The sequence below is a fragment of the Neodothiora populina genome (assembly GCF_041146345.1).
Source record: "Neodothiora populina strain CPC 39397 chromosome Unknown canker_contig_6, whole genome shotgun sequence".
NCBI classification, from domain to species: Eukaryota; Fungi; Ascomycota; class Dothideomycetes; order Dothideales; family Dothioraceae; genus Neodothiora; species Neodothiora populina.
In genome coordinates, this window is record NW_027191414.1 from 93,416 (window position 1) to 116,624 (window position 23,209).

A 23,209-nucleotide genomic window follows, 5' to 3' on the forward strand; every position below is an offset into this window, starting at 1 on the left:
TCTGCTTTGACAGGCGGGGCAAAATCGTCACGCAACCAAAAAAAAGAGTCAATCACACATCAGAACATTTGGCGCGAGTAAGTAGTGAAGCCAGCCAACCAGTCAGCCAGTTAGTCGACCTAGCCAGCGCATTTACACGTAACGCATACACTGTGATAGACTCCATGCTGACCGAGGTAAGAGCACCTGGCGAATGGCGGCGAGTCTGACCATGTATGGCCGCCGAGCGCGAACCTGTGCGAGTGGGTAGTTGACACATGACAGCAAAGTAGCAGCTGGCGCAAAAATAGGAAGTCTGACCTTACCTTTTGATTTAAGTTTGGATTCATGTACATTAAAGAGCTGGAGGCGGTCGTGATGATGGACTGATGCGGTGCTGATCATCAGTCCTGCCTTGCCTTGCTCTACCTGTCGGTGAAGTTCTGCACATGCAGCAGTAAGTACAGTAGTACTGCTGTACTGAGTAAGGTGGAAGAGTGGTACTGTACAGAGCCGTACATGCTACTATACTAGTACATGCAGGTGCAAGATGCAAGCGCAGGCGAACTAACCTTACTTTACTGCAGTACAGTAGTACAGTAGTTCGGAGACTCGGTCGGCACCCCTTGATCTCCTGGTGATTTACGGCCGAACCAGCCCAAAGCAAGGGCAGGCATATCATCATCATGATCTTTGGATCTTGATTGTTCTCCCAATCAGCGGTAGCTAAGGAAAGCATGATAGGTGTAGCGGAGCACTTCTCCGGCTATACTGCCTGCCACTTTGCAAACAGATAGGTCAAGGATAGGAACAACCAAATGTACATGCGTTAGTCGGAAAGGGTGGATGCTTGTCTTCTTTTGTCCACACTTGAGCAGTCGGAATCGCCTGAAGAAGAGTGTTTGTTGTTGTTTTCTCCATTCGTCCATTCTGTTTTCTCTTCAGACGGTGTGTACAAGTACCTTGCCCGCTTGACCGCCGGTTGATAGCAGCTTCTCGGCGCCGCTCTACTACTGCGAACCCCTTGTTTTCTTCCCTTTCGTCTCTGTTGACTATTTCTTATTCGATCGGATTAAGGTACAAGTACAGCGTGGTGAGTCCTTAGTGACGGAAGCTTGCGGATTTGGAAACAGGGTGCAGCCATCACCATCTCAATCTCCCGTTCTGAAACGAGCGGACGATATCTGGAGAGGTCCGGGCACCACCGAATCGACGGGCAGAGAAAGCTACTTGTACCCTTGGACTCGTTAGTCTTACCTTGATTGTGTTGCATGTTCCAGCGTAACTTTCGGCTGCTTCGAGTTACATGTACTATCGAGCCCATCAGGCTGTATGGCCTCTGACATTCACACCACCCATTTCTCTCGTTCCCATCCACACGTAACCTGCCTATTCGTGGCGCCGTCACACATCTGTGTATCCTCTCTGTGTGTGTTGGTGGTCAGACAAGCCTTTCTTTAGCCACAGGCAAGGGTCGTTTGCATGGACACTGGTTTCCCCTCTCCCCGCCCGATTTACCCGACAGTTGGATTTATACATACCAGCGGACACAGGAACAAGCCTTGTCGAAAGTGCTTGAAGAACCGACCGTAGCGGGGGCAATCGATAAAAAAACCAATCAAGTCCATATGGACGACGAGTTGTTTGCACGTGAAGTGCTGCGGTTGGCTCAAGGACAGACTATCGAGCAGTACGACAGCAATCTCAGACATCAGGCCCGGGAGTCTGGTATAGCTCTGCCGCCGGGAAAGTTTAACAACCACACCATAAACAACAACAACAACAACAACAACAACAACAACGACATTTCCAACAATGACAACAGCTCCAAGCCGGGCTCGACGGCGACTTTGTTATCTCAGACTCGAAGATCAATTTCGAGTGCATCGCAGGCCTCTCGATCCACGGGATTGACGTCCAATGTGTCCCGAACGTCGAGGGATCACGATGGCGGAGTCGTGTCTCCAGCTCCGACACCACGCAACGAGAAGCGCAAATCAGCGACGTCCATGTTCGTCAGAGACTATGAGTTCCTCACATCGCAGCAAAATTCGGAGGAATATCGTCGATTGTCCTTGAATCTGTCGCCTCACGTTACGCCGTCTCCATCGACTTTTTCTCTGCCTCTATCCTCGTCGTCCCCGACGCAATCGTCGAGAGAATCGTCACCAAGGAGAAACATCATCCGAAGTCTCAGCAAATTGCGTCTGCACCGAACGAGTCGCTCCAACAGCTCGTCCAAACACGAAGAGTAAGTCTCTTTCTTTTTTCTTCCTTTCGTTCTCCACCGGGGTTCTCGGCACTTTTGAGGTTGTCCTGTGACTAATCGCATTGGCGCCACCACCACAGTGAATGTCCTCATTGCCCGCACGATAGTTCGCGCCACCGTAGACCATCGCACACTCTACCCTGCGGCCACAAGTACTGCACTCGGGCTCTCCGAAGAGTGATCCGAGACGCCGACAATGCTTCTTCCTCGTCTTCTGCTGTCGCGGCCAGCTGTCACAGTTGCAGACAACCAATTCCCTCGAGCATAGTCGAGCGCGTCATGGGTCAGCAGCATCAAGCCCCTGCAGCGCCGACGCACCACAGTTGGCGAATGAGAAAAACCAGCTACACTCGAGACGACGATGCCATTAGTCTCATTTCGCACAAAGGCAGTACAGAGTTGGAAACTGTCACAGAGGGCGACCGGAGGCCTACGTCTGCAGCAGCAGCGCCAACAACTAGCACGACACCGAACTATGCCGAGTCGATGGCTGTGTTTGAGGCCGAGAGAGCTGCTCATAATACCGAAAGGGCGACGATGGATTATTCCGAGTTCAGAGATATGTTCGCCGAGCAAGAAGCGCAGAGAGATGGATGCATTGTGCTTTACACTCGAGCACGACAAGAGCAAAACAAGACGCACGATGCAGCAGTAGCGGAAGCAATGCGCAAGCACGAGACGCAGAGCAAGGACTTGTCAGAAAAGGTGAGTCAGGAACAAAGAAGGAATGGAGCTCTGTACACAATCAGCTAAACAATCCTCTTCCCAGCACATGCTCAACCTCTCCCAAGTCGAAGACAAACACGTACAAGACGAAATGGATTTGCGCGCAACACAAGAAGCCGAAGCGCGCAATACGGCGACAGCGCTGCACCACATGGAAGCCTTCTGCAGAGGCGAGTCCTCATCGAGTCGCGAACGTCACCACCGCATCATCACGGAGCAAGATGTGCGCGAACTGGCCAAAACCCGACACCGCGCCGAGGACATGGACCGCAAGCACGAGGGAGAAATCAGCGTATTGCGTGGCGAACAAACACGTCGCATGTCTCAGAGAATGCACCGACAAGAGCTCGAAGTGCAGCAATTGGAGAAACGCCAGCAAAAAGAACTGGATGATCTGGAAGGCAGAAAGGACGAGGCAATAAGAGCGTTGAAAGAGGATCTGAATGAGAAGAAGGAGTGGTTGATGGACTGGTGGAAGATCAAGGTCGAGATCTGGCGAAAAGACATTGAGAACGCAACGAACGGTCCGCCTTTGTTTCAGGGATCTTTTGCGCCCGTCTCATGGCCTCATGACGACGAGCTCGTCGATATCGTTGCTCGCGCTTCCACTGCTGTTATTGCTGAAGGAAGAAGGAACGACGAGGACGAGGAAGATGACTTGATCCACGCAGACATGGACATGGGCACACGCCACAATAAGAGAAGAGACACGATGCACGAGTCATCCTCGTCCGTGAGAGAAGGCGTATCAGCGACGATGGCAGAAGATAGAGAGGAGAAAAAATATGTTGGAAACAAAGGACAGCCGGCCTTCATACCTCTGCCTCCTCCTCACCAAGCTTCCTCCCTGGCGTCGTCCTCAGCGACACAATCGACGAAGAGGGAACAGGTAAAAGGAATGAGCACGTCGATTGCTCTGAGAAGTGGCGGTAGTCCGGCAGCAGCGGTGGTCTAATCGCTGGTCCTAGTCAGAGACAAGACGAAAGCCTGATAAGAAGAATATAAAAGATAACATATTGTATAATTTCACTCGAAAATCACCATAACAAGCGCGACGTGAAGTGCTCAATAATGTCAAATCGAAAAGTGTATATAGATGAAGAGCATACCGGAAGCAGGCAAAGCAAAAAGGAGAAGAGAAGCAAAGGAAAAGAGAAAAGAGAAAGCGCTGTTCCTTCTTTTGGCGTGCCTTCCCCGTTTGCAAGCATACAGTCGCGAAGATGCCTTAAGATACACAGAGCCGGTGGACAGACCGAGAAATACAGTAAGATATCCGGCCTTCGATCCCAGAGTTGCACATTTAGACACGAAAAAGGTGTATGATATGCATCTATATATAGCGTCTTGAAGTGGAATAAAAAGACACATCGAATCCAAAGTCAAACGTCACTCCATGAATCAGTCCCAGTCAATCTTCCTTTTTCTCATCTATACCACTTCGACGTCCAACTCATGTTCGCCATGCGCGGAGTGGCAAGCTTTGTAACTTCAGAGCTGCGGGTTTGATGTAGCCCCAGAATGTGATGATGCCGACGACGATACAGAGGACATTTACAATGTAGTATCCTGTTGTCTTGTGTCAGTTCCTGTTGGTATATAGATGTAGAAGAAGAGAAAACCCACCATCTCTGTTGATGTCACACGATCCACCACCGTTTATGCAGCGGTGTTTCTCGGCCTCGAGCACACAGGAGAAGGACTGAGTGATCAAGTCTCCCTTGAGATCTGACGGAGCTTTGGCAGGCGGTGTACACGTGGCGACGGTGAAATAGTCGACGAATTTCAGGACGAAAAAGCGAGGGAAGGTTCCGCCCAGATTGCTGACACTGTAGAAGAGTCAGTATTGGAAAAGCATCAGATCAGGAAGAAGACTTACGTGGCGAGCAGAGTCATATAAGTACCACCAATGGTGGGATCGGCAATCTTTGCGTGGAACGCCGAGACGGCGACGAACATGATGGTGCTCATGAAGGTGCTGAAGACGTGCTCGACAATGACCAGCAGCAAAAAAGGAGTGGTGGTGCCACCGGCTGGGAAGATCATGACGGTGAATTGGGCAAAAGCGGCAGCCACGAGTCGGAGAACAAAAGCCCAGCACCAGAGACGCATGGGAGAGTACTTTTCGCTCCACTTGCCGGCATAGTAACCCAGGGAGATCTCAAAGGGAAAGTCGATCAGCACAGTCAAGGCCAGATCCTCCTGGGAAAAGCCCTTGTCGAGCAACTTGAGGTTCGTGACGGCATCGTTGGCCTGGAAGCCGATCTTGGCGATCAAGTGGATGATGATGATGGACTGGATGTTCTTGAGTTTGAGCACCTTGCCCATGACCTTGTAGACGTCGATGATGCCGTCCTTTTCCTTTGTCTTCTCTTCTTTCTTCAGGATAGCCAGGCCGAAGGTGACGAGCAGATACATCCACCCCCAGAAGGCGAGGTAGCCGCCGAGCGTGAAGAGACCGTGATCCAGGGGCGTAGTGCGGAACCATTTGTTGGCAAAGTCCTTGGACGAGAGGGCGAGGAAGACGGTGTAGGACATGAACTGACCAGCAGTGAGGCCGACAGTCTGCGCAGTGCTGGCGTAGGAGAGATTCGAGGGCGAGAGCAGAGTGAGGGCCCAGCCGTCAACCGCAATGTCCTGCGTCGCGCACATGAAGACCAGAGCGAACCACCATCCGGTGAAGCCCCAGACGCCGGCTCCTCCGTCGGCGCCAGCCTTGACCATCATCTCCTCGACTCTTCCTCCCAGCCAGATCATGGAGAAGCCGCTGATTGTCTGTATGGGCAGAATCCAACTCTTTCTGCGTCCCACCTTGAGGCTCCAGACGGCGTCGACAATGGGAGACCAGAGGAGCTTGAGGCTGTAGGGGTAGCTGGCGAGCGAGTAGACTCCGATCTGGCCGTACGAGAGATGGCTTTTGAGCAGGAAGGGAACAGATCCGGCCGCCAGACCCATGGGGATTCCCTGCAAGAAATACAGCAGGACCAACAGCAGAAAGTTGCGCTTGTCTTGCTCGGGCAGTTCGGAGAAGCCCTTTGCGGCAGCCGAGTCGGGGTGAGAGGTGGGTGTGGGCACGTCGTGGTCGAGAGAGAAGGAGGGTCTGTTTATGAGACTGGCGGCCTGAGCCTGCGTGTTGTCCGACATTTCAATCGAGGCATGCCGTCTGCGAGCCTCGAGAAGCGACGCCGAATTCATCTCTCCGTTGCTGTTGACTCTCTTGGGTGTGCTCAAGCCGCTGCTCGTCGACGAAACCGAGTTGCTTCCCCGACTGAGCCTGGTCTGAGGATTCGGGGACCGACTCTTGCCCTTCCGAACCATTGATGTGGAAGACGAGGGGGACGCACCCGAAGCGAGCGTCGCCGGCGAGTGCTTGATCTGGACGTCTTTGGGTTTTGATCGATGCGAGTTTGCTGCCGAGATGTCGAGGGGCGGAGGAGGCGGTCGTTGTCTCACTCGTTCGGCCGAGTCTGAGAACAGAGGAGGAATGAAGGTACGGAGAGGGATCGAGGCCTGTGGTTCTGGGCTTGACGAACTTTGTTGATGTTGATGATGATGATAAGAATAAAGATGATCGTCTTGTACTTGTTCGTGTGCAGTTACAGGCAGCAGAGAAGGAGAAGAGCGAAAGACTGTCGGATTGGAAGCTGCGGCAGTCGCAGCAGCAGCAGAAGAGGAAGGAGCGCGAGCGGGGAAGATATCACCTGCCACTGGTACAGACATGCATCTGGAATTGACCAGTCTGGATGATTGAATAGAAGTCAACTATAAAGAGAGAAATATACAGAGAGAGTGTGTGAATGGACACCGTGGGATAGCTGGTGCTCTTGTGGAAACGTTTGCTCTATACGGGGATTTATTTTGTGCTCCACAACTCCAGAGAAACAATGGATCCCCCTCGACAACGCGGGATTGACGCTGCGTCTGCCGCTGTGTGCTGCATACTCCCCACTCTGACACTTTGATCAATGGTCATCTGCACTTGATTGCAAAGCACAGTACAGATATCGTTGATGATAGAATATCTGTGGCTATTTTTGGTCATCGAGGTTTCGAGACAGAACGATGTCCCTCCCTACAGTTGCGCAACGTTGCATCTCCGCAAGCCTTTCTCTCTCGCGCCAAGCCCCGTAGAAGAGTGTCAGATGCAGTCAGGCATCACTGTAATCCTAAATGCAATGTCGACAAATGTAGAAGCAGGGAAGATCATGATAACGGAGAGCAAAGGTATCTGTTTTGTCGCGTCCACGTGTGTGGCTAGAGCCTCATACCGGATCTTGAGCATACCTTGCCCCTTGATGGTGACCACCGCTTCGGCGTCGAAAATAGAAACGTCCACCGTACCAACGATAGTTGTTATAATGAGATCAGATTCCATGTCCGAGATGTCGCCCTCGTCCTCTCTCGCGCTGATTGCGTAATGACCCTATATTTCTCCTTCGACTCTTGGCTGTGGTCAATTGGCGGTCGAGTCTAATGGCGGCGGACCGAAGCCTTGTATGATTTGTTCCAAATTCACAGACGCTGTCAATGCCCCTCGATCTTTTCTTTAATGCCTGCAGGAAAATACAAATCGATGAGCGTGTCGGCATTGGCCGTCGCGGGAAGCCGATATTGGCAGCGTATGCTTGAATGATACCTAAGGTAGGTAGGTAGGTAGGAACATCAGGTGCGGAGGCGGCTCCATCTTCCTTAGACCCCGGAGAATCTGTACAGGTACAGTACGACAACGACTACTGCAGACCTTGAGGTACCGTGGAGCAATACAATAGCACCTGAATTATCATCAGAAGGGGCACAGAAGATCACCCAAATCACATGAGGTCATCGGCAACGCTCGCTCGATATTCCAGATCCACTCGCAAATCCCCACGAGATCTGGATGATTCTCCCGTTGTTGTCGCGTGGGATGTTCGATTAGCATCCTTAGCCTGTCTGTATTGAGAAGCATTCCAATTGTTACTGTGACCAGATCACCCTGTGGCTCTGCTCCTTTCTGTTGTCTCAAGGCTATAGGGACCTGCGGAACATCACCCGCAGTGTCCCTTTTGACTACGGACATTGCGATTGGACGACGAGGGCGAGATTCCATGGAAATGCGAAAGCAGATAAACTGACTTTTTCCTCGTTGCTTCGTTTCACAACGAGGCGCAGCGAAATTTACGCGACCCATATCGTATTGGGACATGACGTCGAGTATGGCACTCCAGGGCAGTTAGATGGCCCGCAAAACCCCATTGGCCGTTTCTTGGTATTCGTTGTGGTGGCTCTTCTATACCGACCCATTCCCACAAGGCTCCCAGATACTCCATTTCCAGGCATTGACAGGGATGATCCGTAGAATGTACCGGGGGACTCGGTGAAACAGACGGAGAATACTCGACTTGACTGACACGCGACTTCTAGAAATTCTTTCCCTTGGAGGGGACCTGGCATTCTTGTATGCTCATTGTACGACTTGAGCAATGAGATACCAGCATTCTGTATCGAGTATTTGAGCAAATTTGAATTCCCTGCAGAGACATCATACACGGCAATTACAAGCAAGCTTTGCTCAAAATCCGACAAGTTGGTAATACGTTGTGTTGTGGCTCGTTTCGAGCAACGTTCGACAAACGTTCATGCCAAGAATCGACTCACTTTGTGCAGTGCGTCGCCAAATCTACCCTCGGTCAAGATTGGCTGTAGTCGCCCGTGTCAACGTTCTAAGACAAGCAGGACGTTGAATGCTTGACCTAGAACATCCAGAGAAATACAGATTTGATATGAGCTAGTCAGGCAAAATCATGGCGAACAGACGCCTGCGGAATGCTGTACATTGCATATCACTGCGAAATATGAACTTGGATATGGCAACCACTTGTTCTGGATTGTAGGAATCAGAGCCATCAGCCGATGAGTAACATGGCTTTCATTGTATACACGCTGTGCACCGTGATGAATAGGTGCTTCTCCGCGGACTGGTAACATCATCCTTGCACGGCAGATGTCAGTGTCCTTCTCCCGTCACCGTTATAACGTTCCGCAGACGACGGTATATGAGCAATGAAGCCAGAAAGTCAGTCATGTCGAATCAAGTGACATGCCACGGCTGAAGTTGACAATGGATGGACCGTGTCAGCTGGTGTCTTAATCTTTTATTCTGGAACATAGGTTGAGGTTATAGTAATGCCATTTTGCTACGCCTCCCAGTCTCGATACTGGATTTAAGCATCATGTACCCATCGTAGCAACCGAACCTGTCGTCGTCCATTACTCTTAACCCTCTACCATATCAGACGTCCTCCATATGAGCTATGGTATCGCCAGAGGTCGCCAAATATGGCCTAGATCCGTGGGGTCTCCTCTTTGTTCCTATACCGTTGATAGTGTTAGTTGCAATCACACTGCCCCTCCGACTGTGGGTTCGATTCCGCTTCACTCGGAAGCCTGGATGGGATGACTGGCTTTTGATCGTATCAAGTGTAAGTTTCCATATTACGATATTGTCTACATAACCAATCAAATCATCCTTTATCGAACCGAGACGGATTTATCACCTCCATGATATGATCGTATGCTAATCCACGCCCAGGCACTCTTCTTTCTCGAATGCGCATGTCTCATGGCGGTGGGACATGTTCAGTTGACAAAGGGGATAACGGAACCAGTGATAGAGCTCGGTGTGGTGTGTTGAAGCTGGCCGATCCGATATTCTTGAAAGACCAAAGGCTGATTCTCATTCCAGCTAAATTTTGCGGGCATCGCTGCGTACGTCTTAGCGCAAGCAACATTCAAGCTATCTATGGCGTTCTTCTTCTTCAGGATTGTCATTGAACGCTGGCAGAGATGGTTGATAATCATCAGCGTGGCAGTCTACGTCCAACTCAGTCTCGCCGTTCTGTTTATCTTCCTTTTCCAGTGCGGCGACCCTGCAAAACTCACACTCAACGGTACAGCAGGTTCAGCCGATACGCCAAAATGTCTGGACTTTGCAAGCGTTTTGGAGCCTGTCTTTTACGTCTATGCGGCCTTGAACGTGGTAGTGGACTGGCTCTTCGCAACCATCCCTATCGTTGTCATTCGGAAATTGCAGATGGACAGAAAGGACAAATATTCCGCCATCTTCGTTATCGTGCTGGCTTGCTCTGCCAGTACTATTTCGTTGGTACGACTTCCATTCGTTGATGGACTCAACCCGATGGCCAGTTACTACTCCAGCGCTTCCAATCGCATTGCTTATACCTCCGTCGCTGAGACGGGTGTTGGGATCGCTGCAGCTTCGTTGGCCACAACACGCCCTTTACTACGAGCTTGGAGGGACAGAGCGCGTTCGATAGCACGCAGTACCAGGAAGTCCGACAAGTCGGCCTTTAGCTCGCCGTCGGGAAAGACACCAATTCGTCGTGAGCAACTCCTTAATGATAATCTCACGCCGATGACCGATCTCGCCCAAAGCTGGGATAGCTATGCGGTTTCCACCAAGCCAGAATCCGTGCGCTCACCCATCATTCCGGACATTGAAGATAGCGATGAAGAAAGTATGGTGCCTGCCGATTGTCACTGTCACCTTGCTATGACTCAGGTCGCCGAGGTCAAGAAATCTCGCATCGGCTCCGTCGAGGTTCATGTCGATGTACCATGAGTATGGCATATGTCTGACGAGAGTCAACAAGACTACGTCTAAGCCATAATTTACTGCGAAGTCATGCCATTGCAACCAAGGCATACAGTATGCCTCCCGTATTGCGCGGTATAGGTCAAACACCGGCTCCCTCAGCGAGAGACGCATGCAGTGCTTGCACTGGCTGGTGGCTTGCCGTGCACAGCCCACTACACGGGAGTGCGATCAAGGTGTATGCATACTCACGGTCAAGCGCATCGAGGGCTCGCCGTGCTCCCGGCCATATGACAGGAACACTCGACGCGCGGTGCAATAACAGATTCATGCAGCACACATGGAAATTGTCGATGGATGAGATGCTACAACACTAAAAAAAAGCAATCAGGCTAGCAAGTAACACCGCTTGTTGGCTGACTTCCACACTCTCTTGGCGACCAGATCAGAACACAAATGTTCTATCTGACAGAGAATCGCCATAAAGCCCTACCTTGTACGACCAGATGTTCGAGGGGCGGGACCCCTCACGATTCATGTATATATTCATTTCATGTAGAAAATATTGTTGCTTTTATCAGCGTTAGAAAGTAATTTACAGAACAGAACAGCTCAGTCGAGCCATGACATACACAATTCTACTTGACTCTAGATGCGTGATTACCCGCGCCTTTACTTTCATCTTCCGGATTCCACGCAAATGTCTGTGAAAGTGGCGCAACCAGTTTCTTAAGTGCATGCCCATAGTCTCCCGCGTTCGGCGTCCTCAACAGCGTATGCACGTGAAACTTGGCAGGCTCCTCGTTATTCAGGAACACGCCCGAGTGATGATCGAACTCGACAATGACGACCGGGTTCTGAATGCGATAATAAAACGCATCGTCGTCTCCGTAGCCGCCGATCCAGCAGAAATACGTCTCGTCGGGAAAGGACATGGCCTGCTCGAGTTTCTTCTTGCGCGACTGAGCAGGTAAGTAAAGAAAATACTCATCAACGATCTTGTTGACGAGCACCCGCTGCTCTGGAGTCATGTCTGCCATCTTGATGCCCTCGTATGGCACGACACGGTTGTCTCTGTACGCGCCGCAGAGATGGCGCTGGTCGTCGCGGTTCCAGCGACCTTCGGGCATGGCCGGATCGTGCATTTGCTTGTACAGCTGCGCTTTCTGCTGGAGTTCGGAAGACAGGCTCTGCATCAGCTTGAGACCGAGCACTTCTTCGTGTGTCAGGATTCGAGTGCCTTTGTATGGCCCGCTGTCAATCTCGTTTGGCTCTGCGCCCGTGAACCACGGCGAGATCATGATTTGGGATCTGTAGAGGAAGATGTTGAGACATAAATGGTGGCCGTAGAATGACCAGCCCCATGGTCTCGTCGTGCTCGGTGTGCCGAACAGGACGAAATTGTAGCTAAACTCGTTGCACACTTTGGAGCCGCCGACGAGTTTGCCAAGGAATCCGTTGATCCTCATTGCTGAGACGGCTTTGTCGTATCCTTCCGGAGATAGGGTTGCTTCTAGGACTTTCATTACGGCATTGCGCAGGTCCGGGCTTAGTTCATCGAGATGAAGGCCTTTGTTGCTTAGCAGGAACTCGGGGTTAGACCATGTCCTCCACTCTGGCGAATCGATGTGGTATTGAAAGGACGATCGCTGAGAGTCATCTAGTTGAGCAATAACAGCATTTGCGGCCTCCACAATGGAGCCGACATCGACGCCCTCGTCTTGGATTTCGAAAAGACCGTCTTGTACGGTGCCTGTGGTTGTCAGTATTATGTCTTGGCAGATATTTCCTGCATCACGGACCGTCACTTGTGACACCCTTGAAAGGCTCAGTGAGCAGATTCCTCCAATGCTCATAAAGAGCATATAGCCAAGGAGGATTGTGCTTAGTTTTGAAGTCATTTGCATATTCATGGGCATCTTGCTTGGCCATCATCTGGAAGCGAGGCACATCGAGATTGGGGAGACATTTCCGATACTCGCCGGATCGGAACGTGAGACCACCATGTTCAGCCATGATGATCAATTCGTTACAAAGGAAAAACGATGGAAATGCAGGACTAAAGTCAGCAGGAAGAACGACCTTTGCGCACTCTTCGTCTGATATATGTAATATAAACGTCGGCACTTGCACAAGGTATCGACTGCATACACTTTTGGTGGACTGAAGCTTCACATATTCCCCACCCCACATGGCCCTTTCCCCACATTGTCTCCACAATCGTGTCTAGACACACAGCTTCCGACTCGGCTCAAAACAGCGGTTAAGATAACTCAGGACTGTCTATGTCGTTGCAGTGTGTTTGCGAGAGATATAACAACAGTGTGTTGTAACATCTGGTCCGGACGACCGTGACGCTACAACCGCTTCATGCGATCCTAGCAGTTCTCTCGAGTGTTATGCCCTCATACACTCTTCATGAAGTCATTTCGCGGGAACGATTCCATAGCATTGGAATGAGTTCTGACTCGAGAACGCAGACTTGCCATTGTGTCTCGCTGATGAACTGCCTCATCATAGTCCGATCTCAACAACGGGCTGATGTATCCGGCAAGATGCTGTTCAGGTATGCAAGGCTGATTAGACATCTGATGGTGTTTCAATCTAAAGCTCACCGCGACATCACGTGATTGCGTGCTACCACTCATCGCGTTGCCATGACGATTCAACGCGTAAAATGCGGTGTGACACCGAATCATCCAAATGACGACCATGAAGTGGCAAGGAGGCATGCCAGCAGCTGCGATAACAGCAGCAGCACCGGCAACACCAACAGCAAGATCTCAGATAGCTGAGAATGGCTACCGGACCTCAAATACTCGCTGCAGAAATTGGTCGCATCATCAAAAGTCCTTATCCTACGCAACTGAAGGTAAGCTTGCTCTGGGAAACGTGCCCCCTTCACAACATCTGATAGAAGATGTAGAGCCTGCACAAGATAGTCGACAAGATCACAGAGGCCGATATTCGATCCTGGTCTCAATGCAATCCCTGCCTTACCACAACTCTGGCTCGTATCCTCCTCGAGGCTCTACCGCAATGGAGCTATGTCCTGGACACCATCACACGCTTATGTGCGCTCTTCCTGCTTATAGCTGCCTATGTGTCTTCTCTAACTCCGAAAAGCGTGTGCTATCAGCATACGTGATGCTTTTCTTTCGATTGAACCACAACTTCTTGGTCAAGTCGTGAATGAAGCACTTGAAGTCAAATCCAGTAATCGGAAGGTCAGCTTTCTCCTGCATAGCCTAGTGGACCGCTACTGACAGCCTGTAGTTCCTCGATTTATCCGTTGCGCTGTTGTCCCATCCATTACCAGATGATACCGCCATCCCATCATCAGCTCAGAATCTGTTGATACATCTCTTTGGTCAAGCGGCTTCGAAGCCGGATCTATATGCCCTTCTTGCCGTCCATAGTCTCCTGCGTGGCGCATGTCGACCCATCATAGCTGTCCTTCCTAGCAAGATTATGTCGAGCTTTGAACAGCTATTGTTGGACATCATGCGTGACCTTGCCTCCGTAAAAGATAAGACGCCTGCGATCTACTGTTTGTCTATCATGGAGGTCATCGTGCACGAAATTGACCTCACGTCCACTCACACTACATCCGTCCACCCATGTGATGACATGGACTCCTCTTCCAGCGTTGTCGGGTCTCATTGGAAGCCTGAGAGTCTGGGTCGTCTGTTCAAGGACGCTAAGGCACACCGTACACTTTCACTCGTCAGCCTGCAGGTCATTTGGTCCTGCACATCTGGGACCGAGCAATCAGAGCCGGATGCTGCCCTCGCAAGTGTCATCATGGCTAACGGCATATTGGAAGCCATACCGCCTAGCGAGCGGGATGTCTGGTGCAAGCAGAATGCGCAAATCCTGCGAAAGCTGCGAGAGCGATGCCTGGTCCCTGATTTGTCATATGCTCTGCGATTGCAGGCTCTAACCTTCGTAGTATTGCTGGACAAAGCTTCTACTCCCATCACGCAGCTTCAAACAGCATATGCCGTCCTTCTCTGCAAGGTTGGCCGAGTATCATCCACAGAGACAGTGCTTAGAAGGGCTCTCACGCGGTCTTTGCCCAGTTTTCTCCCCACTCTTGGACCGCAATTCTGGGTGCAATTCGTTGGTAGCATTGTCGAGTTGTTACTGACATCAGATGCCGAACTTATTGCCACTTCTGCAAGTCATACCGTCTGCTTGTTAGAGCAAATGATGTCGCTCATGGAGACCCATTCCAGCTGTCGCCAGGGATTGCTTTTGTGCTTGTCAACTGACAAGTATCGCCTTGGCATCAACGACATTCTCAAGCGTCCTATAAGTTGCGGATTTGCTAAAGAGAAGATGTATTGCGCTAAGGCGCTATCGAAAAATTCGGGCGATCTCACACGTACATTCACTGCCATGATACTGCGTGCTGCGCTCACAGTGCAAGCGGATGAAGTACAGCTGCCGCTTCAACTTGTGCCATGTATTATTGAACGCCATGCTATCTCTTCAGCCAATCCAATCGAATGTAGCAGATGCACTATGAAAGCACATTCAGCTCCTCGAGGCACTGTCTTCGTTGAGGTCCAGGGCACTGCCGACAGTCAAGATGCCTCTTTGCCCTGGAAGGAAAAGATCACGAGCAGGATGGCCGCTCATGCAAAGGACCAGCAAAAAGCTATCATCGACTCATTCGCCGAAATATGCCGCGACCTGGAGGAAAGGTGTGAAATTGTGGAAGCACCCCTTCGGGTTGAGCAGGAGAAATTCTTGGATCTCCATTCACGGCACGAGACTCTTGGAAAGGCCTATGGCGAACTCGAAGCCAAGCTTATGGACCGAGACCTGCGAATAAATGCCCTTGAGGCTGAGGCGGACAGTCAAGCTGGTCAAGTGGCGTCATGTGATAAGAAGTGCCAGGACCTAGCACAGCAGGCTGATGAGCTTTTACAGGCCTTGGATAACACGAGACAAGAAGCGCACCGCTCGCTTGCTGCTGCTGATCGGGACCGCCAAGTTCTGGAGATGGAGCATGCTACCGCTATGGCTTGCAAGCAAGGAAGCCTTGATGAGACTAGAGAAGAGCTGCAGAGAGTACAAGATCAGATGCACGAGCTCAACTCGAAGATTGATCATCTCGAAGAAGGCGACAAACGTATCGGATCCAAGAACGAGCAGCTGATATCGAGGATCCATGAATTAGAGGCACAACTGGCTGAGAGGCAACAAAAGATTGCTACTGCGGATTCCGAGAGAGCTACACTGCTAGCGGCTAACAGTAGTTTGAACCAAGATATAGAAGCGTTACGCAAAGATGCTTCTATAGCGACACGAAAGCTTGAAGAGCTTCAGGAAGAGCTCGATGACGTGCAGGCGGAGTCGAAGCGGAGCCTCGCGAAAGCGAGTTCGTCTTTTGATGAGGCCATGGCCAGACATAGACAAGATGTAAGATGAACGTCCTCTTAGAGTATGTCTGTATCATTTCACTAACCAAGTGTAGTGGATGGGAGTCAAGGATTTCCTTGAAAAACAAATTCAAGAAGCAAGACTCGAGCTCACTCAAGCAGAGGAAGATCTGCACCAGCAAGCGCAGGTCCACAAGCTGAAAGTCATGGAGCTTCGGGAAAAGGTAAGTACAGCGGACGCATACGACGATTGAAAGACCTTTCCTCACGCTTTCTAGGTCGAACGACTCAACAACGAATGTCACAAGAAGGACGCTCAAGTCCTCGAAGTTCAAGAGATGCGCAATCGATTGATGAGTGCAATGGGGTTATCGGGAGCACTGCCAGAGGCGATCATGTCGATGCCTGAACCTTCAACCAAGTCATCCACCCTTCCGTATCGATCGGCATCTGCAATATTGGACCTGAGACCCTCATTTCAGCCAGTGTCATCTACGCCTGCGCCTAGCCCGGATGAATCAGACGTAGAAGCGGAGGAAGCAGACTTTCCGTACAACAGTGATGTATCATCCGATCATGGACCAACACCCAAGCGCTCGAGATCCCATCAGCTATCTGTGCATAGCAACAAAGTCCAGGAGATACAGAGTATAGGCCGAAGATCTGTCAGATCTGTTCTACGTACGAAAAGTGCTACTAAGAGGCAGCCCTTAATGGACCTTGATGGAAACCGATCACCTACGAAAGATCCAAGGTCTCCCATGAAGGTGACATTTAAGGATATAGACAATAGCGTGCTAGGGATCAGCACAGGCGAGAGAAGAGACATGGAAGATTGGTCATTCAGCGCTGTAGATATTCTCACCGGCACTCCAGGGGTTGGTTTGGGGGATCAAACGGACTATCTGGAGGAGAGCACCGCGGATCTGTAGTATTCTTGTTTTCAATACCCAATCATAACTGCATTTACTCATTGTGTTGATGGTTGATCACCGCCCCAAGTCCGACTTTTCATACCAACCAGTCTATTCATGATGGGCGGTATCACTTGCATTATACGGACGTTTAAGAATAAGCATGTGCACCCTCAAAGGAGCAAACGTCCCCGCACGCATCAGTAATGAGAACTTCCAGTCGTACGACAGGGGTTTTCCCGGCACATCGATGCAGATGCGATAGGTTTGCAAACGCAAGGAGATAGGCTTGTTCTTTATATCAACGAAGATTGCTTTGCACTGGCAGTGCAACGATGCAAGTCTTGTTTGCCTAGGCATAAGGTAGTCAGTAGATCGCTAATGCTAAAGAGTGGAGGTAGGCAATCTGTCTGCTCTTTTAAGTAGGAGCCTATGAGTAGAGTGTGCTTGCTAAAATAGGACATTATGAGGTGGACATGAAACCTTACATTACAGGATACTGATGCTATGTTATTACTGATCCAACATACCTTACCTAGGTATACAATCCGAGCAATCGGTCCCTGCGTTGTCCATGGATAATTCCGTTTGCAGCGCAAACCCTCGGCGCTGTGCTGCTATTCTACCCTTGCAGCTACAGCTTTTATCTTTGATAGGGGAGAAAATCCTCGGCGAAGGAAGGGGCGCGATCCGCGCAATGTGAAAGCATTGTTGTGAACATACATAGTCCCTTCCTCAAACAAACGATTGAAGCCGCAACATCACTCGCGCAACTCTTTCAGTGAACGCTTGATCTTCATTCGAGTACTCATAGTTGTCCTCTTCACATCTTTATCTCTCCATCTGAGACCTCTACCCTTTCTCACAGCTACGCTACATCTAATATTCTGCCGCAGTGATTCGGCCAGTTTGCTTGTTGACGAGCTACCTTCGTCAAAGTGCGAATTAGTCGTACTTTGTTCAGTCAATATTCATTACAGGCCCTTTCCGTACTGTGAACAGATAAACCCACACGTCTCAACGCATTGCCTTTCACTTAAGTCTCAGCATCTCCATTCACTAACAAGCAAAGTCTGATGTTTTCGAGTCCCTCAACATCATCTCGTCAACTCACAGACATTACGTCTGCACAGGAAGTCGTGGTCTTGCTCAGCTCATCATCCCTTCTCCTTGGGTAGCTGTGGTCATTCGAAGAGCCATTTTTGGTCTTATCGTTATAGCCTTGATCTGCTCGCATCATAGTGGCAACGAGGCTAGGATTCCGATATGGACAATCATCATCCTCGGCGTCCTAGCGATCCGCCAGACCGGGGCTTTATCGATCGATCTGTGAAGGATGGGTCCTCCTCATCTGATACCGCGGACCGTGCTTCGTCTCAAGGCGAGGATCTTCCTAGCAGTGTCTCGAGCTCATCCTACAGGAAAGGTGATGGTGCCGACTGGAGTCGCGGGAGCCGACGCGGGAATCTTTCACTTGGTCATGGTCGTGGTCGTGATCGTGATCGTGATCGTGGTTATGGTCGAGGCCGCAGTGGAGGTCGCGGCAGGAATCACACGAAATACACGTCATACGGCTCCGGCGGGCGACCCTACACTAATGTAAGCGAGCTTAATCCTCGAGGTTACACTACATTTGGAGCAGTCAACAAGAACTTCAATGCTAGCTTCGACGAGGCAGGTCTCTTTCAAACTCCATCTAGCTTCCTCCAAGGGTTACCAGCAAATGATATACCATTTTCGCGAGACCTTGCAGTCATCATTGAGAACTTGCCAGCAGAGTGGCTCGATACCTGGAGGATATATCAGCACTTCTCGCAGTATGGCCAGATCAGCTACATGGGCCTCAACTACGGATGCTCCCGGATGACTGGTGGTGTTCGTATTGTCTTTAGGTGAGCCTGAGCATCTGCAGAAGATATTTTTCCCACTATCACTGACAGACATCTAGTACATCGCCTGTCAAAGCTTTCTGGAAAGTGCGATATACATTGGCTTTAGATCATGGAGGTCGATCGGAGATATTGCGTTTCTCAATCTTGCCGCCAGTACAATACTACGTGCCCTCACCCATTAATCCCAACATACATTTCCCGAAACAGATGGTAAGTCAGAGCGAGTCTGGATGTGATCGATAGCTGATCCTTTATACCAGACCCTTGAGGCTTCATCATTGCATGTAGGCGTGAGGAAGACAGATGAACAGATGTTACTCAAAAAGTCCATTGACAACATGCATTACCGGTCGCATCCGATCTTGCTGGAGCTGGACTTGACCGACCGCAAGCAGAAGATGGATCTGCGTTTCTCCGTTCATAAAGGCGCGATCGACGACTTGACAAGACATAGACTTCAAATCAACCTTCAGCAGATATCTAAGGTCACGAAACTCCATGGAGAAGACCAGCTTATCCTTGTCTTGACATTCCAGAACCCTCCGAGGTTCTATAAGCAAAATTCGAGGATAGAGGATACTCACACCTCCCGCGGTCGGACGTGGAAAGAATGGCCGAGGATGTGGGACCGACAGACTGATATCGACTTTGATATGCAAGCCCGCGACTTTGAAGCTATCTCGTCAGTGAGAGAGCGACCAATCATAGATACAGGTGAGCTATTTTCATTATTACTCATTACGGATATTACTGACGCAACAAGGCCGATGGTCGATGTATAGGCTCACTTTCGCAACATCGCCAAAGGCTGTTGAAGCGCTCAGTCTGATGTGCAAGGCACTCAATCATCACAATGTTCAGGTCGATGAGGTTGCACTTTTCGACAATCTGCTCAAAAAGGATGACAGTGAAGCATGGAAATACTTGAACCCGCACAAGGCAGCTCTTCCATCGGATCTCCACCAGATGCAAGATGACTTGGTTCATCTCGATTTCGACGTTCGCTATCAACTTGAAGCGTGCATCTCACAGCACAGTCTGAATGAATTCAACATGAAATTAGACTTCTTCCAGCGGCTTGCGTCTATGGACAAGAATACTACGCTGAACTTACTCGAGAATGTGGCGGAATCAAAACACGTCTACAACAACCCTATGGACATATTCTCTGCTGGAGAATTGCGTACGTCCCGTAAAAGAAAAGCCCCACAAGGCTGTATATTGATGCACTCTGTTGTGGTCACTCCGACCACATTGCGTATCTCCACACCCACCATCGAAGTTTCGAACAGGGTCATAAGAGACTATGCCCATGTAGAGGATCGCTTTCTCAGAGTCAAATTTGAGGACGAAGACTACATTGGTCGACTCTACCCAGCGTCGGGTCCAGGAAACCAGCACGAAGTCTTTCGCCGCATCGAACGTGCCATGAAACAAGGGATTGATATTGCAGGTCGCCATTATGACTTTCTCGCTCATAGTAACTCTCAGTTCCGCGAACACGGCGCCTATTTCTTTGCTCGACTGCCAAATCTCAGCGTGGACACGATGCGTGCTTCTTTGGGACAATTCGAGCACATCAATATCATCGCGAAATACGCAGCTCGTGTTGGCCAGTGTTTTTCCACGACTCGGAGTGTGCGACAGCTGCCTCGGGGTCTGCATGTGATATGCCTTGACGATGTCTATGGTGAAGAGAATGGCAAGAAATACTGCTTCACAGATGGCGTTGGGAGACTATCTGTCTTCGTAGCTCAGATGATTGCAGATGAATTTCACGTGAATCATTCCAAGGAAGGGTACCCTTCTGTCTATCAATTTCGTATGGGAGGGGCCAAAGGAGTACTTGCGGTTGATCCAGGTATGAAGGGACTCAAGGTTGCTATTCGGCCTTCGCAACAGAAATTCGAAACGAGCACTCAAGGCTTGGAAATCATTCGAGTTTCCACGTTCGCGACGGCTTATCTTAATCAGCAATTGATACTTTTGCTGTCCTCCCTAGGAGTGAGCACGGAGGTTTTCGTGAGAAAGATGACTAATGAGCTCGACCGGATAGATCGTGCCATGTCGGACGAGCGGATCGCATTGGACATGTTGACTAGTAACGTGGATTTCAATCGAGTCACTCTAACAATGGCGAGCATGATTGAAGATGGTTTCATGAGCCATAGGGAGCCGTTCATCATGTCTCTGTTGCATCTCTGGCGAGCCTGGCGGATCAAATTCCTCAAAGAAAAGGCTCACATGCCTGTCGAGCAAGGCGCTTTCGTACTTGGCTGCACGGATGAATCACAGACTCTTACAATGGATGGTAGAGACGGGTTACCGGAGATCTTCATACAAGTTCAAGACCAGGAGAGTAAGGCTTACAGAGCGCGAGAAGGGCTGTGTCTTCTCGCCCGCAACCCTTCGCTTCACCCTGGAGACATACGTGTTGTCAGAGCAGTATCTTGCGACAAGCTTACGCATCTCAGGGATGTTGTCGTTTTCCCTCAGCTTGGAGGACAAGATCTTGCTAATATGTGCTCTGGTGGAGACCTTGATGGCGACGATTATCTGGTGATATGGGATGAAGCTCTGTTTCCACCAGTCAGTGAGTGGAATCATAGACCGATGGATTTCACCCCAGACGAACCTCCGATGAGCATCGGCATAGTGACCAAGCATCAGCTCGTCGACAATTTCATTATGTACATTGCAAATGATCGCCTCGGAACCATAGCGACTCGTCATCGCGCTTGGGCCGATTTGAAAAGCAAGTCTGGTGGAGTGAAGTTCGAAAAGTGTCTGAGACTCGCCGAACTTCACTCTGTCGCAGTGGACTTTCCAAAAAGTGGAGTGTGGCCAATTGTCGATGATGATCTCAGTGTGCTACCAGTGTGGCCTCATTGGATGGAGATGCACCACAAACCCCAGGACAAGACGTACCACTCGGAAGCTGTGCTCGGGCAGCTTTATGACAAGGTGGTTCGTCAGGATTTCCGACCTCAATACCATAACCCTTTCGATAGCCGGATCCTCCAGGCGTTTGAGCTGTCCAACAACCTGTTGCATGAAGCGCGTACACTCAAAAGTGGATACGACGCCGACATACGCCGCATCATGGCCCAGCAAGGAGTCGAAACAGAATTCGAGATCTTGACGGCCTTTGTGATACGTCATAATCGCGAAAAGCGGGACTATGTCTTTGCGGAAGAAATGGGAAGACTATTCTCTATGTTGAGGGCCCAGCATCGTGAGATAGTTCTAGAGAGGCTGGGCATAGATGCAAAAGCACGACTGTCCGACGACTCTGACTTTGGAAAGCTTGGTCCGTTCGTAGCTGCGATTTACACAGTTACAAGAGATGAAGTCCAAGCAACTTGCAGGGACGGAACTTGCATTTCAGAAGATGAGAAGGCTCCACTGATCAGTTTCCCATGGATCTTTGCCGCTGAGCTTGGAAGAATTGCCACCAAATGCCCAGGAAGTGAACAAAAACAACAACCCAAGGCAGCGCCAAACGCAACAGCAAATGCGGGTTCAGCGAATACAATCCCACGACAAGAGAAGATATCCGGTGCAGCTTCTCTTCTGGACATATTCGCTGACATCAATCTCGAGCCTCTTCCTGAGGTGGGTTTTCCGGAGATCAAGGGTTTGGAACACGCTGCGCGCGATCACGGACCACAGCGAACCTTCGACCGGAAGCAGCTTTCGGAAATGATCATGAACGACATGAGCCTCATCGATATCGATGCTGGTAGCTCGGGACCTCCGTCCCTTGTCTCTTCGAGATGCTCCACGCCGCGCTCTATAGAGATCAAAGGTGGATTAGAGGAAGATGCCATAGCCTGGGCTGAGGACGGAGAGGATAAAGAAGAGGAAGAAGTAAAGAGAGGGAGAAAAGAGGGTGGTGATGGTGATGGTGATGATGATGATGACGATGATGATGATGATGATGACGCCAAAGAAATCGGCGAAGACGATGCAGACGACGCAGACGACAACGACAACGACAACGACAACAACAAAGACGACGATGGTGATGATGATGACTGTGCTGATGGTAAGGACGAAGTCGGAAAAGGCGAGGAGAATTATGGTGATGGTAGTGGTAGTGGTGATGGTGGTGACACTAGGAGAAAAGCAAGAGCGGATGGACATCAACAAGGACAACAAGATGGCGCTGCCCTGCACTTGACCATGAGTGGTGAAGATGAGCCGGACAGTGGCAAGGTGTCCCAGCTACACAGAACTAAAGAAGCGACACTCGGAATCAAGAGTACCAGTGGACCATCCGACAGCGAGAGACACGAGGCCCTCAAGCGAGCAGCCTCGACAAGGATTCATTTCGAACAACTGCAGAAGCTGATTGGTTTCTAAATATCGTCAAGATGCAGATGTTGCCGAGGGGTCAAAGGGGTCCACAGTCGATGGTGGTAAGCGGGGTTATAGTGGGACGGGAA

General features: G+C 50.3%; 6 protein-coding genes across 7 annotated transcripts; 4 read left to right on the plus strand and 2 right to left on the minus strand.

Moving 5' to 3' along the window:
- Positions 1-1,607: 1,607 nt before the first annotated feature.
- Positions 1,608-3,929, plus strand: AAFC00_005686 (uncharacterized protein; the record flags this gene model as incomplete). The annotated part of the gene is made up of 3 exons (XM_069345506.1): positions 1,608-2,230; positions 2,329-2,953; positions 3,018-3,929. 3 exons carry the CDS (start codon positions 1,608-1,610, stop codon positions 3,927-3,929), a joined length of 2,160 nt encoding a protein of 719 aa, XP_069197708.1.
- A 495-nt stretch (positions 3,930-4,424) lies between these two features.
- AAFC00_005687 (uncharacterized protein) lies at positions 4,425-6,691 on the minus strand (the record flags this gene model as incomplete). 2 transcript variants are annotated; one of them, XM_069345508.1, is made up of 3 exons in its annotated part: positions 4,425-4,540; positions 4,598-4,800; positions 4,851-6,691. In XM_069345508.1, 3 exons carry the CDS (start codon positions 6,689-6,691, stop codon positions 4,425-4,427), a joined length of 2,160 nt encoding a protein of 719 aa, XP_069197710.1. The 2 variants fall into 2 exon arrangements, with proteins under 2 accessions (XP_069197710.1, XP_069197709.1); XM_069345507.1 differs by having other exon boundaries at positions 4,851-6,166.
- Positions 6,692-9,264: 2,573 nt separating this feature from the next.
- AAFC00_005688 (uncharacterized protein) lies at positions 9,265-10,592 on the plus strand (the record flags this gene model as incomplete). Its single annotated transcript, XM_069345509.1, has 3 exons — positions 9,265-9,432; positions 9,543-9,635; positions 9,696-10,592. The coding sequence occupies 3 exons, from the start codon at positions 9,265-9,267 to the stop codon at positions 10,590-10,592; spliced, it is 1,158 nt and encodes a 385-aa protein (XP_069197711.1).
- Positions 10,593-11,203: 611 nt separating this feature from the next.
- AAFC00_005689 (uncharacterized protein) lies at positions 11,204-12,581 on the minus strand (the record flags this gene model as incomplete). The annotated part of the gene is made up of 2 exons (XM_069345510.1): positions 11,204-12,318; positions 12,368-12,581. The coding sequence occupies 2 exons, from the start codon at positions 12,579-12,581 to the stop codon at positions 11,204-11,206; spliced, it is 1,329 nt and encodes a 442-aa protein (XP_069197712.1).
- Positions 12,582-13,362: 781 nt separating this feature from the next.
- On the plus strand, positions 13,363-16,887 carry AAFC00_005690 (uncharacterized protein; the record flags this gene model as incomplete). The annotated part of the gene is made up of 6 exons (XM_069345511.1): positions 13,363-13,437; positions 13,492-13,639; positions 13,692-13,792; positions 13,842-15,995; positions 16,051-16,179; positions 16,234-16,887. 6 exons carry the CDS (start codon positions 13,363-13,365, stop codon positions 16,885-16,887), a joined length of 3,261 nt encoding a protein of 1,086 aa, XP_069197713.1.
- Positions 16,888-18,968: 2,081 nt separating this feature from the next.
- On the plus strand, positions 18,969-23,126 carry AAFC00_005691 (uncharacterized protein; the record flags this gene model as incomplete). Its single annotated transcript, XM_069348263.1, has 3 exons — positions 18,969-18,971; positions 19,022-19,475; positions 19,525-23,126. The coding sequence occupies 3 exons, from the start codon at positions 18,969-18,971 to the stop codon at positions 23,124-23,126; spliced, it is 4,059 nt and encodes a 1,352-aa protein (XP_069197714.1).
- Positions 23,127-23,209: the final 83 nt, after the last annotated feature.